We start from the raw sequence: 14,663 nt of genomic DNA on the forward strand, positions 1-14,663 counted from the left end.
TCATCCTGTCCTGATCAGGAATTAGGATACTAATTAGACCAGGAATTTTCACTCCAAATGAAGCCAGTGCTAGGAATCAGCAGTGATAGTTAATCATGCCTTGTAACTCCAAAGGCTGGTAATAACATCAAAACTGATTTACTCACAAAGGTCATGAAGAGACCAGAACACACCAAATGATTGCCCGTTACACATTTCTGCTGGGTGACCAATTAAATATCCAGAACATGATGTCAAAGCCTAACCTGTTCAAACAGGTACATGGGAGCTTTGGAATACTGATGGAGCAGGTAGTCAAACACCAAGAGCAGCCGTGCCACGATGAGTGGCACAGAACACTGCTGGGTCTCCATGTTTGCTGTCAACTCCACAATTGTCTGGATACAGAGCATCATGATGGACCTGCGGCCCCTTTCTGAGAAATTGTGGAAAATAAGCAGCAGCAGCTGGAGATGTTCCACATTCAGATCTTCTGTGTCACTGGGGACAGTCCCCTGCAAGGCATTTTGCTTCAGGGTGCCCACAAACCTGGCAACAGAAGAGGAAGTTTATAAAGTTTACTTTTCCCCCTACTTAAATCTCTATTTAAAATCTCTTTAACTAGAGGTTAGAGAAACATTTTCATACTTGTATTTTTCTGCTTAAATACTGGTAATTTCACTAACTGTTCACTACATTGCCTATTGGAAGGAGATTACACAAACGCTAAAACCTACAAATTAAATTAGCAGCAAAATCATTTAATGGAAAATCGGAACAATCATTCAAAGGGAGAAAGAAGAATTCAAACCTGTTCCCATGGGAAAGGCTGGCTACTAGAGCTTTAAGAAAGCTAAACCCTATCAGAGACTTTCACATCCAGGTAACGGCAGAGAGGAACAATCCTGGCACCATCCTAACAGAACCTACTAGAAATCTGCTGAAATAAAGACATTCTCCTTCCCTTTTTAAAATCAGCATTGCTGTAATTCAGCCTCCTCCCACTTAATTCCTGATTTTAGGTCTCATTTCCTACGTTCTGGATTAAGGATTCCAGTGACACGGCAGAATGATCCTCTGCTCCTCCAAGCATCACACAGATCACAGCTCAGAGAACACACGCACACTTGTTACGCCGGGCCCAGAGAGTTTTCGCTTGATGGGAAATGAGAGAGGTTAAGAGATTATTGATTTTCAGCTTCACATAAAATTATCTCACCTTTCCCAGACTTTAAGGCATTCTGGAACATCAGGATCTCCCTGGGCAGTGGCTTTATGCTGCCAAATCAAGAGAAGCCGCGAGAGCACTGACAAACTTTGAGGGTGGATGTAGAGAGGCCACGGACCTTCAGAAAAAGGGGCAACTCCCAGTTGCTGAAGAAGTGTGTTCTGGAACAAAACAGGGGCTTGTTGGAAAGAACCAAGTCCTGTCTGATGGTTTAATTAATTAAAAGTTTGATCTGAACATAGAGATGATAATAATCAGCAGGGCTCTCAGTTCATAAGGGTTCCCACAGCAATAACTCTCCTATCTCAAATAGCTACTGAGGGGCACTTAACGCTGTCCCTCTGCCACCTAAAACACAACAAAGTCTCAACACCAATACAGAAAAAAAAAAAAGGTATTAATGAGCTCTACTCATTTACTGCAATATCACAGCCAGAGAGATTATGTTCAGTGTCTATGAATTTGGAAGAAGACCCCTTTGACTGATTACAGCAATACTTGTTTCTTTTTAAATACAGGAAAAAGGCAGATTGCTGAAAAGTCCAACTGCTTTAAAAAAAACCAAACAACAGAGTTTTTTAAATACAGTAGAAAACAGTCAGCAAAGTATAGGGATTTAATTCAGTGATGGGTAAGCAGGTTTGTAACCTATCCTTACAGGGTTAAGTCAGGTCAGCCCATCACCCAGCAAAGAAACCTAAAGGCTACAAAGTTAGTACATGGAAGCAAAAGGATTAATTTGATTCTCTCCTGAGAGAATTCCAAGGCTTTTTGACATCAGTCCTGACAGCAAAGCAAATCTGCAGGAATGTCTCTTGATAAACTCATGGATAGAGGCAACTTTCCAAAACACAGACTCATTTCCTTCTCAGCTTTCATCACCTTCAAAGTTCAGTAGATTAGTTTGAACTCTAGATGTTAAGTTTACACTGTACAGGATGTTTTATACTGGATGACTGCAAAGGTCATTCAAATCACTGGATTCAAAATATTCCAGCCTCTGTTTGCAAAATAGCCTCAGAGCCAAATGTAATCACCAAGATACTACTCTAGGTGTGGAGAATCCACATAGGGACCTTAACAGACACCATCACTTCTTCATTTTATTTACACATTCAATCCCAGATTACCTGCAGGGCAGGGGACTGAAGATCTGAGGTCACCAGGGAATGGTTGAAGTGATAGAGCGCAGCAGCAAACTCCTCATCTGACGTGCCTGTAAGACAGGGATCGAGTGCCCTTTACTACCTTTGCTCTCCTACCTTTAAAATTTTGACATGAAACTAAGAAAACACACACCTCTAAATCCTCCAGCTCTATCGGAGTTCTATTCACTTACCCTTAAGCCCATCCTTGTCCACCTCCTTGATGATGCTGGCCAGTGTTGCCATGTGCTGCTCCGACAGAGATACACTCAGGTAGTTGCGAATGAAGTTATTCCTGGAGTTCAGCATAGAAGAAGTGATAAAGTTCAAAATGTTTGAAGCTAGGCTCAAAAACTGCAAAGAAAAGAGAAACACACTATAGAAGCAAAAAAAGCAGAGACACAACATTAAATAAAAACTAAACCACCAGCAAAATAAATCAAGTCCCTTAATTACTCCCCAGAAGTGGAGGACAGGTGAACTCATGGCAATCCAGCTCACTGCACTGTGGTCTGTACCAGGATTGATTCTAGAACTCTCTCAGAAGGTAGAAGGGCTCCAACTTCTCCCCTGCAGTATTTATTTTTGTCTTTACCCAACAGAGTTAGAGCTAAAAGCATTCTATCAGCAAGTCATTTCGCTCATCGTTCTGCCCCCATTTTCCCTCTCCCTCTGTAACCCAAATAGATACTATCTGCAGTCTCTGCTTCCCTGGCAGCAACAAATCCTGTGACATTCCACTTGACAGGAGACTACAGAAAACATCTTTCCTCAAAGTCAAGACACTTGTGATTCTCCATCAGCAATGCACTTATAATACCTGACATTTATCACGTTGCTGTGTAGCTACTCACAGGTAGACAATGCTACAGCCCAGCAGTGATTTCACTGAGCCCCAACACCTCCCCGTACCAGTTCTGGATCCTTGCGACTGGCCAGGATGTTCCCATTCTCTCCACCACTCTGTTTGTTGGGGCTTTTCACCCTTGGTGAGCTCTCCAAAGGAGGTGGTGGAGGGGGTGGTGGTGGGGCCACCTTCTCTTTACTTGGAGAGATTGTCTCTTCAAACCATTGCCCAAGGATGGGTTCACTGTCATCATCTAACACATGAGATAGGAAAAACAAAACCATATTATTATAAGCAAATACCTTATAAAACTACTCAGCCTGAAAAAGGCCTAAAATGGAATTTCAGTGAGCAGAGTTAAGACATCTGCTATCTTCATTTCTGCCTTCCAAATCACACAGCGAAGCACTTTTACAGAGGTCCAGCAGGAATTTACAACAAGAAATTACTTCCACTCCTCTTGAGCAAATAATGCCAAATCCCAGCCACTCAGGCTTCAGTTTACACAACAGACTCCAGTCAGCACTACTTCTGCCACACAGACCTTACAAACTGTTGGGTTTTTTCAGCCTTACACGTCATTTCAATCTGAGCAGGCAACAGCCCAGTAGCCAGGTTCCCCCTAAATCTGAAAGGCAGTGTAAAATCCTGATTGCTGCAAACTCTGTTACCTTGGCTGCTGTCCTCCTCAGTGCTGCTGAAATCATCCTCATAGTAGGTGTTGGAATCAGTGGAGGCACTCGCGTCGCTGCTCATGGAGCCCTTCCTCTGGCGCTGCAGGACACAGGCCTTAGAGAACAGCACATTTCAGGATTATTAAAGGTAAGAATTTGAAAATAAGAGTAACTTCCTCATTCCTTTTAATTTTCTTCTAGCTAATCTTTCTCAACTAATTTATGGACAGTTTTTCAAGGCTTCTTCCACTTAAGTTTTATTTCAAATTACACAGGATGGTTGGAAACAAACAATCTACGTCAAGTTTGTAAGCAACACTTGAAGTCAACAGCTCTAACCTAAAAGCATCGGTTTTGAACACAGGCTTTTCATCTTCCCATTAAACTCACAAATACCACTGAACTTACAGAAAAAGTTCATTTTCATTAGAACGAGTTTGTCAAATATACATCTCCGAAAAGAGGGAAGACAGAGGCCCCAGCTGACGACTTCTGAAAGAATTCTACATTCCTCTCAGCACAGTCACAGTTTGAAAAGTGAGAACTTTCCATGCTTAGGGGTGGTTCAGATCCAGAAGTTCTCTGTGTGCCAGTTCCTACCTTTCTGTAGGAAGTGGAGAGCAAAGTCAGCAGCAGATTAGTGAGCGGCACAGAGTCTATGAGCCGCTGAATCCTCTGGATGGACGTGCTTTGAGCCATGATATCCAGCACTGCTGGGGGACCGTCACTCTCCCAGCCCTGGAGCAGAGAATTTGAAATTGAATTGAAAACAAGAGAACTGAGAAGTGTGTTTGAGTGCAGAGGGCAAAATGCTTCACGAGAACACGCAATGATCCCTGCATACCTTGTGCAATGCCTCCACTTGCAGATCTTGGAAGAGCGATGACAGCAATCTGATGGCATGATTTGCCAGCACCACTGACAGCACACCAAACCCTTGGTGCCTACAGAAACACAAAGGACACAGCACAATTTCAGGGGGTAAATAAATAAATAAATAGATAGATAGATAGATTAAATTGAGTGAACTGACTGCCTTGATAAACTGAAGAAGATAACTTTTCTTTCCAAGACTCAAGATTTGAACTATAAATGGAGTGAAATAAAATTTCGAGAGACCAGCAAGACCCCACAGTAGTTGCTGGCTGGGCACGGTTATATCCATGGACAATGATTCCTGCAGTGGGGTGTTACATACCCTTTCCCAGGTCCTAGTTTGGGAGACCCAACACCCTCCTTAGTACGAGCAATAATGTCTCTGACACGAAGAGCAGCCAGTGGATCCTTCTCCTTTCCCTTATCAGCCAAGGCCGTGGGGCTGAGGTTCAAGATGAGGAAGAGGCTGTTCAGCAAACACCAAGCCCCGAGCAGCTGGAAGTTCTGATAATGCTATCATACCAAAAGTCAGGAGGAACAGGGGAGAAAAAAGCACCAAGACAAAACAGTATCAATCCAAATGCCAAAACAGACCAGCACAAAAATAGAGGAAAAGCTTCCTGAGATGGAAATCTTACCTCACCCCCTGCACGGCGTGAATTGCTGATGGCTTGCCCAATCATTTCATAGATTTCAAGCTGCAAATAAAGCCAAAACATTGCTAAGGTGCTCCACTGGGCAATAATAAAAATAAAAACTCAAAATACAAGTGTATTTTGCCCCCTAGAATTAGCCACTCTTTAATTCCTTTACCAGCAAGGTTAATGCCTAGAAATAACAGTCGTTGCAATCCAAATAAATACAAATTCTACACATTTCATGTGCTGAAATGGAAAACAATGAACACTCATTACTTACACATTTCTGTACAATAGTAGCAGCATCGTTTTCATAATCTTCTTCTTTGGAACTTGTGGACCCGGTTCGTACCTGTTGAGTGCTGCCCACGTGCAGGATGGCCATGCAGGTGGCCACGCTCACACCTCAGGGGAAACAAGTGCAGGGAGAATTCTTAGTAAGAGCCAATCTTGGGACAAAATGTTCCTATTTAGTACATTAAAATGTGTCCGTAAACTCGACGGAATGGAGAATGCTCAGTATCACAGCTGAGATTAAAAAATCTTCAGTACCCCCAAAAGAGGAAAGTTTTATCCTACAAAAACACATGGGAACAGTTAAAAGAGGAAATGGTTTACTATGTAATTCAACACCATTTTTAAGACTATCTTCATACTTGAGTGCCATATCTCTTTAAAGTCTCCTCCATGCCAATTAAACACACAGGGTTTTGGTGTACTTAAACCACTCCTGGAGAACAAAGTTGATTTGGGACTACAGTCAATTAAGTTGAAGCCATAAAAGCACTGTAAAAATATATTATGCTCTGAACGTTACAAAAAGAGCAGAAATCACAGGCCTTTAAGATGCTAAATCACTCAGCCTTTTTCTTAGATACTGACAAGAACAGTGGCAGAATGTACCAGCATTTCAGGGCCACTGTAACAACTTCAATATTAACCCAGTCACACGCTTTGCCGCAGAGCTTTCAAATTCACGAGAAATAAAGGTTACTTGTGGGCTGAGCCTCACAAAGCAGAGCAAAAAGCTCCAAAAAACCAGAGGAGATCCACTCACCTGCATAGAGACAGCTGAGAGCAAGAACAGTCACGTCTTGGAGACGTGTGGGAGTCAGGGGCTCCAACACAGGCAGAGACAGAGTATCCAGTGCCATGGTCACATCTATCACCAGGGAGTGGAACCTGCAGGAAGGACACACGTTGAGGTTCAGCAAAGTGACGAACACGAGAGCTCAGAGGAGCAGCCAGTGAGCAACACTGTCCCACCAGCAGAGTCATTTCCTCTCAGACCTGCAGGGATGTACCAGGAGGTACCAGAGAGCAGTGACGGCACTGACCCGTTGCGCACAGCGGTGGCATCGGCCACTGTGGCTGGCATGATGAAGAAGGAGTTGGCTGACACAGCATCCTGAAACCTGTTGATGTATCTCAGGAAGTACGGCAGGTTCAGGCAAACTCGCAGCAGCTTTTCAGAGCCACCTACCAAAAATAACAACAGTGTTATTTTACTGTTTCATCAGAGAGCTTCTAAGCAGGACAGATCTAACGGTCCGCAATAATTGACTTAATTAGTCTTTGTGGTGAGAAAATGTCATCAGAAATGAGGCAATAGGATAAAGAGTAGTTTACAACACATAAACCAGTTGGTCAAGTTTCCAGTCCCTACTTGTAACGGGTGTCACAAAGCTCTGTGTCCATGCCAGATGGCACATCAGGTCTAGTTGGTTGGACGTGATGATCTCCAAGGTCTTTTCCAACCTAATGATCCTGAGATTCTATTCCACACCTGCTCAATGACCCATCCCATAAACTCTTTCATATTGTCCATCTTATTTACCCCTCACAACACAAACATACTGACTGAGTGCAATGAAAACTCCACTCCAGCCACAACCTCCCCTGGCAATCACTATGAATCCTTTAGGCCAGAGAATTTCCTCCCACTCAGAGCTGTGAGGTGAAACACTGAGAGGCATTTTTCTAGCACTTTTTTTGACCCTGAAGCTTAGAAAGCTGATTCTCACCAAGTTCTTGCAGGCTGGCCACATTCTGAGCAATGAATATGCTTTTGGTCTTTGCTGCAGAGGTTTGATCCGTGGCAGCTTGATCCTCATTCTCTCCTTCCACCTAAAGCAAGCACATACTAAATATATTACAGAGGCATTAAAATATACAGTATTGCTGTAAGTCTCTATACAGGAGCAAGGTGGATCAGCAGCAGGACTCAAAACAGTCATGGATATCACTGAACATTGCCCTCCACGAGGAAACAAATCTACTACTGCCAACACAATGCCAATTGCCATTTTCCACTCAACAGCACACAAGCAGGATTTAAATACTTAAGGTTTTCCTTACACTTGTATTAAACTACCACTTGCAGTCCTCTGCCCTTCCCTGCACTATGTTACTAATGTTAAAATTCAGACTGGTGCTACTTTAGGGTTTTTTCACCTGTGTCTCTTGTGTGATGGATGGTGATGATGAGACTCTGGGGTTAAAGACTGATGTCAACTGGTTGAGGAAGTTCATCTGCACCTCCTTCTGTCTCAGCTCTGGGCTCACCGGGGAGGCCAGTTCCTTCTGGTCCTCAACTGCAGGGTAAACAACAAACCACCGTGTCATACAGCAAACCCCCAGGACTTTCTGTGCCTAACTCCAGTGCTGCAGGGAAATACACACAAATGTATTTCCTCCCTACCATCAGAGAGGGTTTTGACAGTCTGAGGCAGCTTGGCTGATTTCATCATTGCTGTGAAGGTGATAATTTCTGTCCGGTCCAGGCGGCTGCAGCCCGTGCACAGTCCCTTTATCAGCAGAATGAGGTGTTTCTACAAAAAGAAAACAAAAGATATAAAGTACAATTTAAACTCTCTTGATTCCAATTATTCCTCCATATCGTTTACTGTAAGCAGCTGGATTAAGAGTAATGCAACTTCAGCTGGCAAGGCCACTGCAACAGCTCTAATCCACTGGGATCTCACACCAAAGATCGTGACAGATTATTGACTGCAGGTAATTCAGGTCACCAACACTGGCCCTGTGCTCTTATGGAAAACACCTGGAGAAGCTCTCTGAGATACACTAGATTATGTGAACCCTTCTCACATGCCTTTCCTCTTCTAAATAGATATAAGCTTTCCCAGATGATTAGAATACAAGCAGGAAAGAAATCACCTTTAAAAACACAACAAATAGTTTTGATCCAAGTTGTTACACAAAACCAAACCAGAATGTAGGAAACTGCAACAGAATTAACCAAGACTTCAGGTCACCTTTATTTCAGGTTGTAAGCAACCTGAGATTCTGAGTAAAGAATGCAGAGGGAAGACTCAGCAAGAATCAACAGTACACCTTAAATATTTTAAGAGCTTCATTAATAATTTTGCTTTACGCATGTAACATTAGAGCAAATATTTCAGATTTAGAGCCCAAAGTCCATTTTCACACTCAGGCTTGGCCACACTGTCAAAATCTGTGCTCACCTGTGACACAGCACATGCCTCATCTGGGTTCTCAAGCCGCAGCAGGGAGAATTCAATGAGGACTTTACAAGCAGCTGCCACCGACTGCAGTTGGTTTCTTGGTACTGAAAAAATCAGATCCTTGTACTTAGAATAAGTTTTTAAAATAATTCAGTGCAATAAGTTCCCAATACTGTCAGTAGAAAAGGATGCTCTGCAGCGTGGGCACACACACAGTCCATCATGCTGAACGTACAGGCGCAATATAAATTCAGTCTCATGACAATGCAATCCAAGAAATGACAGTAAATCAGGATAATGCCTTCTACCAGACAGAGAAATTTAGACATATAAAACAGTTTCCCCAGCAACATTATTTAATGCTGACAGAAGCACTGAAGAACATGAAACGAGTCCACAAAGCCCATTTTTTTTTGTTGAAATTGCTAAATTGTCAGCCAGAATAACAGAAAATACTTTGAGTCACAATGTTTAGATCATGAACTCCAACACAGCAACACAACTACAGAAACCCAGAATGGTTTGGGTTGGAGGGACCTTAAGTCTCATCTCATTCCAAACCAGTGCCATGGGCTGGGACACCTTTCACTAGATCAGGTTGCTCCAAGCTCCATCCAGCCTGGCCTTGGATACTTTCAAGGATGGTAGCGTTCTAACTCCTTAAAAATAATCTAAAAATATTGAAAACTGAATCAAAAACTTCATTTGACCAAAAATTAAGTCAGGCCAATGAATAAGCAACCAAAAAGGCAACGCTGTCCAGTACTTGGCAGCCAAACACTCCCATCAACAAGCTTCCCTTTTCATCAGAACTGACATTTTGTCAGGATAAAGTCTGATACGTATATAATGTCAAGTCTGATTCAGCAAGAGGGAAAAAAACAAATACAAAAATGACAACAATTCTGATTTACTTTCACTATATCCCAGTCACAACACAAGAGCAAGAGAAGCAAAGGAGGGGGAACACTTACTTAGACCACACACAGTAGTAATGTAGTGTGTGGAAAGTGCAACGAAGGAGGAGTAAAAAGGCTCATATTGTTTGTCGTGGTGCAGGATTTCAGATTCACTGCAATGGGAGAACAGGATGTGTTAATCGGATCCAGCACAACAGCAGCACCACCCAACACCCAAATATATCCATTAACAGAGGTAAGACAAGACCATTAACAGCTCTGAGAACACAACTCGTGTCCTCAGGACTGAGCCCACAAGCAGCAGCCAGATCACAGCACCGGTGCAGCTATCCACATAGGAAATTTAAGGAAATAATTCCAATATTGTAAATGTTTCTCCTTTAAAGCATCAACAGGTCAGGCTCTCTCCCAGCCAGAGGCTCATTAACCTTTAAGTTATTCTAAACTCAGCTGCCCAGAGTGTTTGGACTGTGCGTTCTGCTAACGCTGGCAGGATTTGCCAGGCCTGGAGCACAAGCATTCCCTTTCTGTCATGGCACAGAGGCAACTGGAGTTTGTGCAATTCTGCAAATCAGAGGGATCAAACCAGGCAATTGCATAATCACAACAGCGCAGCATCTGCCATGAGCTGGACAGAGAAGGGTTTGGGCCGGTAAGTCAAGTCTCTGAGGTTTCTGTGAGACCCACTGGCCATGGAGATCAGCTATTTCTGACAGAGGTGACACCGTGCAGGTTAAAGGCTGCTGCAGTGGGGCCCCAACACACCCCATCTGCACAGAAACAGAACACACACAGCTCTGCCTCCACACCTACTTCTGCCTCTAACTTTTCCCTTGACAAAACTAGGGGATGTGGATCTCTGCCTATAAATTACTTTCTTTCACATTTCCAATCAGTGATGTGAACAAGCAAGTTGGAAGAACAGATTATTCAACTCAGGCTTACTTACACAGGTTATTCCTGGAGGGCTGGTGGAGAGCAGAGGACAGCAGTATATCCCACATGCTGTACCCAACTCCAACCATGATTCAAGCTTTGGGAATGACCAGTGCTGCTTCAGAGCACCAAAATGAACTCACATATCCCTTTCACTCAGTGACACACAACAGTGCAGCTTCATCAGGGTGGGAGGAGGAAAAGGAAACACCATTCCTCGCTGACCTGAACAAAGCCCAATTTATGCCCAGTCACCTTCCTTTTTTCTATGCTAAGTGATTGTTTCCAGTCATAACAGCAGATGCAGCTGAAACAGAAGAAACTCTGGAACGGAATCATTTCTCCAGAAGAATGAACAGAAATACTCATGAGCTTTGCAGTTTGATTTCCTAGATTTGAGACTTTATTTTATTTAGTCTGTCTAAAAAGCTGAAATCGAAAAGCGCAGAGGTTTTACTTGAAGATATTTAGCAGCACAACATGACTGAGCTTCAACACCTCAGGCTTCACCTGAGCATCTCCTGCCAGAACTGCTCTGCTGGGCAATGAACATGCAAAAAAGTCTGTGCTCTCTCGGACACTAATTTTGCTCACCTACCTCTCAGGCCCAACCCCAAATCAGCAGCAGGAGATGTGTATGACGTACTTTAAGAGAACTAATTAGAACAATTTGGGAATAACAGAGTACAGGAGAGGTTGGCAGGCTCCTCAATTACTGCACAGGTCAAGGTGTGCAACACAGAATGCCCACGGGGTATAGGAACACAAAGGTGCAGTATCCAGCACAAGAGAGAGAATGTCACCTGGATTGGGCAAGGAGAGGGTTGAGTTTTAGTCAAACAAGCTGTGGGTGTTATGGTAGTGCAAAGTGGAAGGCAGCTGTCAAGTAATCATGAATCCTTGCAAATAAATCAATCTGGGATGTGCCAGATTGTTATTCTGCATATACAGTGAAACTTAATAAGAACTTTCAGCTATTATATTGTGGTTTATTGTTTAAAGGACTTGTGCTTCCCAAGGAAACTCATTTCTCAGGCTGGGCGAGAAGCCTATTGATATCAATATAATGCCAGCATCAAATCCCAGCTCCTCTCTCAGCTCCACTCCCAAATCCCAAACAGCCCAAAACAGACCCTTTCTGTAAGGCAGAAGGCACAAAGCAGCTTCTCCTTGAGAAGGCACCACACCAGGTGCAAGAATTCTGCCCTATGGAAACCCCTTCACCAAAAACCAGCCTCATGTGACTGTCCCAGACTCCATGTTCCACTTCAGCTGCACCTTTCCAAGTCAGCATCTCCCTCATTTATGCCAATTAAGAGGCCAAATCCCATCAATGCTTGAATGTACCTAACAGGGTGTCACGTGAAATGAGAGATCATCCCACACAGGACAATACCAGTAACCTGACCACAGTTAAATTTATAAATGAAATAGAAGAGTTGTTAAAAATGGAGTTTATTGATTTATTTTGAAAACAGTAAGACTAGTGATTCCACTGTCATCACACCAAGTTAATTTAAGGGGAAATCCAGTCACCTTGGGGTTGGCTGACACCACCAAGAACTTATCAACCACCTTCTAAAAATAATCTGAACAGATAAAATATTTCAGATGAGAAATCTAAAGATAGATTCTTGTTCAGCACAGAAAAGCACAGCTCTAAACACCAACGAGCTGTATTTATACCTTTGAGATTTGCCAATTATATCAAGGCATGAAATAAAAAGTATCACCCTGCAAGAGCCCAAATCCTGCCGGATCATCAGACACAACTCCAACCTCAGGCAGTGCTGCTTAAAGGCAACAAACTCTTCTCTCAAGCGGGAAATGGAACCGGCATTCCCAGTAAAGGAGGAAACAGCCCACTCCCAGAACTCAAGTGGGTCCACTCAAGTGTCTCCAGGATATTCTGATAAAACACTTCACTTTAGGCACACAGACAGTGGAACTCCACACAGACAAATGACACTGAAATGGTCCTTAGAACAAAGATAGGCCAAAAAACTGCCCAAATTCCATCGGCACATTCTGGGTGAAGCACTGCTCTGTGTAACAGGTACTGAACTCTTTGCACTGAACTCTTTGAATCTGGAGCATCCACTGCACACTCAGCTGTTTGTTATTAAGAAAAACACCACGAGGCTTTAATTTATCATCTTCCTTAGCGCAGTGTTTATTTTATGTTTCCCAACAACTTACTGTGGCCAGGGTTATCCGCTCCAGTATGCCACTGGAGCGTTGTGGCATTCACACCTCCTATTTTAGGTCGTAAAATAAGCTATAAGTTGAATTAAACGGCTGCAGTGGGTACTCATGCTCGGAGTCCAACGCTTCTGGTTAAGAAAAGGCAGACCTGATTTGGTTCTGCTTTATTTCTCCTTTAAATATGTGAAGTATTGCAGTGGCAGAGACTTAGAGGGAAGTCGGTGCTCACCCCCTGGTCCCCTCAGGACCCAGGTGAGACACCACCTCCCCCGGCACCGCCGGACAGACCGTGACACGCCCGGACAAAGGCAAAGGTACAAGACCAGTCTCGAAGGCTCTGGGCGGGCGCCTGCCCGCAGTGCTGCGGCCGGACGGGCACCCCCAGCCCGTTACGGGGCCTGAGGGCACAGCCGGGAGCTCCGAACAGCGGGAGGAGCGGGGAACGGCGCTCGGGACTCCTCCCGGGCAGCCGCAGCCCCGCCGCTTCCTCTGCCGGCACCTGGTACCACACACCGAGCACCGGGTACCGAGTGCCGGGTACCGAGCACCAAGTACCGAGCGGGACTCGCCTCAGCCGCTCCCGCACCCCCAGCGCTGCCCCCCTGAGGGGAAGGCAGCCCCGAGCGCGCGGCCCCCCTCACCTCTCGATGACCGAGGCGAGCAGCTGCGGCAGCTCCTTCATGTCGAAAGCCGAGTAGGACGCGGAGAGCAGCGGCCGCACGGCCACCTCCCAGCCGGGCCCGGCCGCGGCCCCCGCGCCGCCCGCCGCCATCTTGGGCTGCGCTGGGCCGGGGCCGCGCCGGGCAGCGCCCCCTGCCGGCGGGGGGCGACCGAGCAACGTCGCGCCGCCCCATTGGCCCACGACGCGGGCGCGTGCGCACTGCGTGAGTCAGCAAGTTTGGCGCGCGGCGCGTGCGCCGTGAGGAGGAAAGGCGGGAGGAGGGGGGAACGCATGCGCTGCGAGCGCGCCACTCCCCCCGCCGGCTCCCTCGGACAGGGGGAGTTGGAGGGGACGAAAAACCGCTCACATAGCCCCCAGAAAAGCACCGAAATGGCCAAAACCCACTTAAATGGCAAAACCCCCCAAGAGCTAAAAGCCACTCAACCCCAAAAACCCCACTCAAATGGCCAAAAAAAACAATAGCCCAAATCCACTTAAATAGCCCCCAAACCCACTTAAATGGCAAAAAACCCCAATAGCCAAAACCCACTCACATAGCCCCAAAAAAGACTTAAAAAACCCCCCCTCAGTTAAATAGCAAAAAAAAAAAACATTTAACTAACCCCAAACCCACTAAAATAGACAAAACCCCCCACTTAAATAGCCCTCCAAAAACCTAAATAGCCCCAAAAACCACCTAAATGCACCCCAAGAAACACTTTAATAGCTCCAAAAAAACCCACTTAAATAGCCCTCCAAAACACCCAAGTAGGCCCCAAGACACCACTTACACGGCAAAAAGAACCCCACTTAAATAGCCATAAAACCCAGTTAAATAGACCCAAACCCCACTAAAATAGCCCCACAAAAAACACCTAAATAGTTCTCCAACCCACTTAAGTAGCCCAAAAACCCCCACTTAAATGGCCCCAAACCCACTTCAGTATCCCCAAAACCGCATTCCCAGCCCAAGGGCATCCTCTGCTCCGCAGCCCCCGGATTTCCTGAGGCTCTGCAGCTGCACAGGGGCCAGATGGGACACGGCCTCTCACAGGGGAACAACTCTGCC

General features: G+C 45.0%; 1 protein-coding gene across 4 annotated transcripts in view; it reads right to left on the reverse strand.

Annotated features, from left to right (window-relative positions):
* UBR4 (ubiquitin protein ligase E3 component n-recognin 4) overlaps nt 1-13,695 on the reverse strand; it is a 79,920-nt gene extending 66,225 nt beyond the window's left edge. For all 4 annotated transcript variants that reach the window (XR_001877765.1, XM_017833435.1, XM_017833433.1 and 1 more), the window contains exons 1-19: nt 13,575-13,695; nt 9,847-9,944; nt 8,873-8,976; nt 8,089-8,218; nt 7,842-7,981; nt 7,412-7,514; nt 6,725-6,866; nt 6,445-6,569; nt 5,668-5,792; nt 5,388-5,447; nt 5,072-5,262; nt 4,718-4,817; nt 4,474-4,611; nt 3,871-3,988; nt 3,265-3,452; nt 2,547-2,706; nt 2,338-2,423; nt 1,199-1,368; nt 246-528 (exon numbers count right to left, since the gene is read on the reverse strand). Coding sequence is in view for 3 of the 4 variants with exons in the window: in XM_017833435.1 (XP_017688924.1) it covers nt 246-528; nt 1,199-1,368; nt 2,338-2,423; nt 2,547-2,706; nt 3,265-3,452; nt 3,871-3,988; nt 4,474-4,611; nt 4,718-4,817; nt 5,072-5,262; nt 5,388-5,447; nt 5,668-5,792; nt 6,445-6,569; nt 6,725-6,866; nt 7,412-7,514; nt 7,842-7,981; nt 8,089-8,218; nt 8,873-8,976; nt 9,847-9,944; nt 13,575-13,615 (2,502 nt within the window). In the remaining variant the exon portion in view is untranslated. The remainder of the gene's footprint in view (nt 1-245; nt 529-1,198; nt 1,369-2,337; nt 2,424-2,546; nt 2,707-3,264; nt 3,453-3,870; nt 3,989-4,473; nt 4,612-4,717; nt 4,818-5,071; nt 5,263-5,387; nt 5,448-5,667; nt 5,793-6,444; nt 6,570-6,724; nt 6,867-7,411; nt 7,515-7,841; nt 7,982-8,088; nt 8,219-8,872; nt 8,977-9,846; nt 9,945-13,574) is intronic.
* Between the last annotated feature and the right edge of the window lie 968 nt (nt 13,696-14,663).

This window comes from Lepidothrix coronata, unplaced genomic scaffold (assembly GCF_001604755.1).
Source record: "Lepidothrix coronata isolate B3197 unplaced genomic scaffold, Lepidothrix_coronata-1.0 Scaffold214, whole genome shotgun sequence".
Lineage (NCBI taxonomy): Eukaryota > Metazoa > Chordata > Aves > Passeriformes > Pipridae > Lepidothrix > Lepidothrix coronata.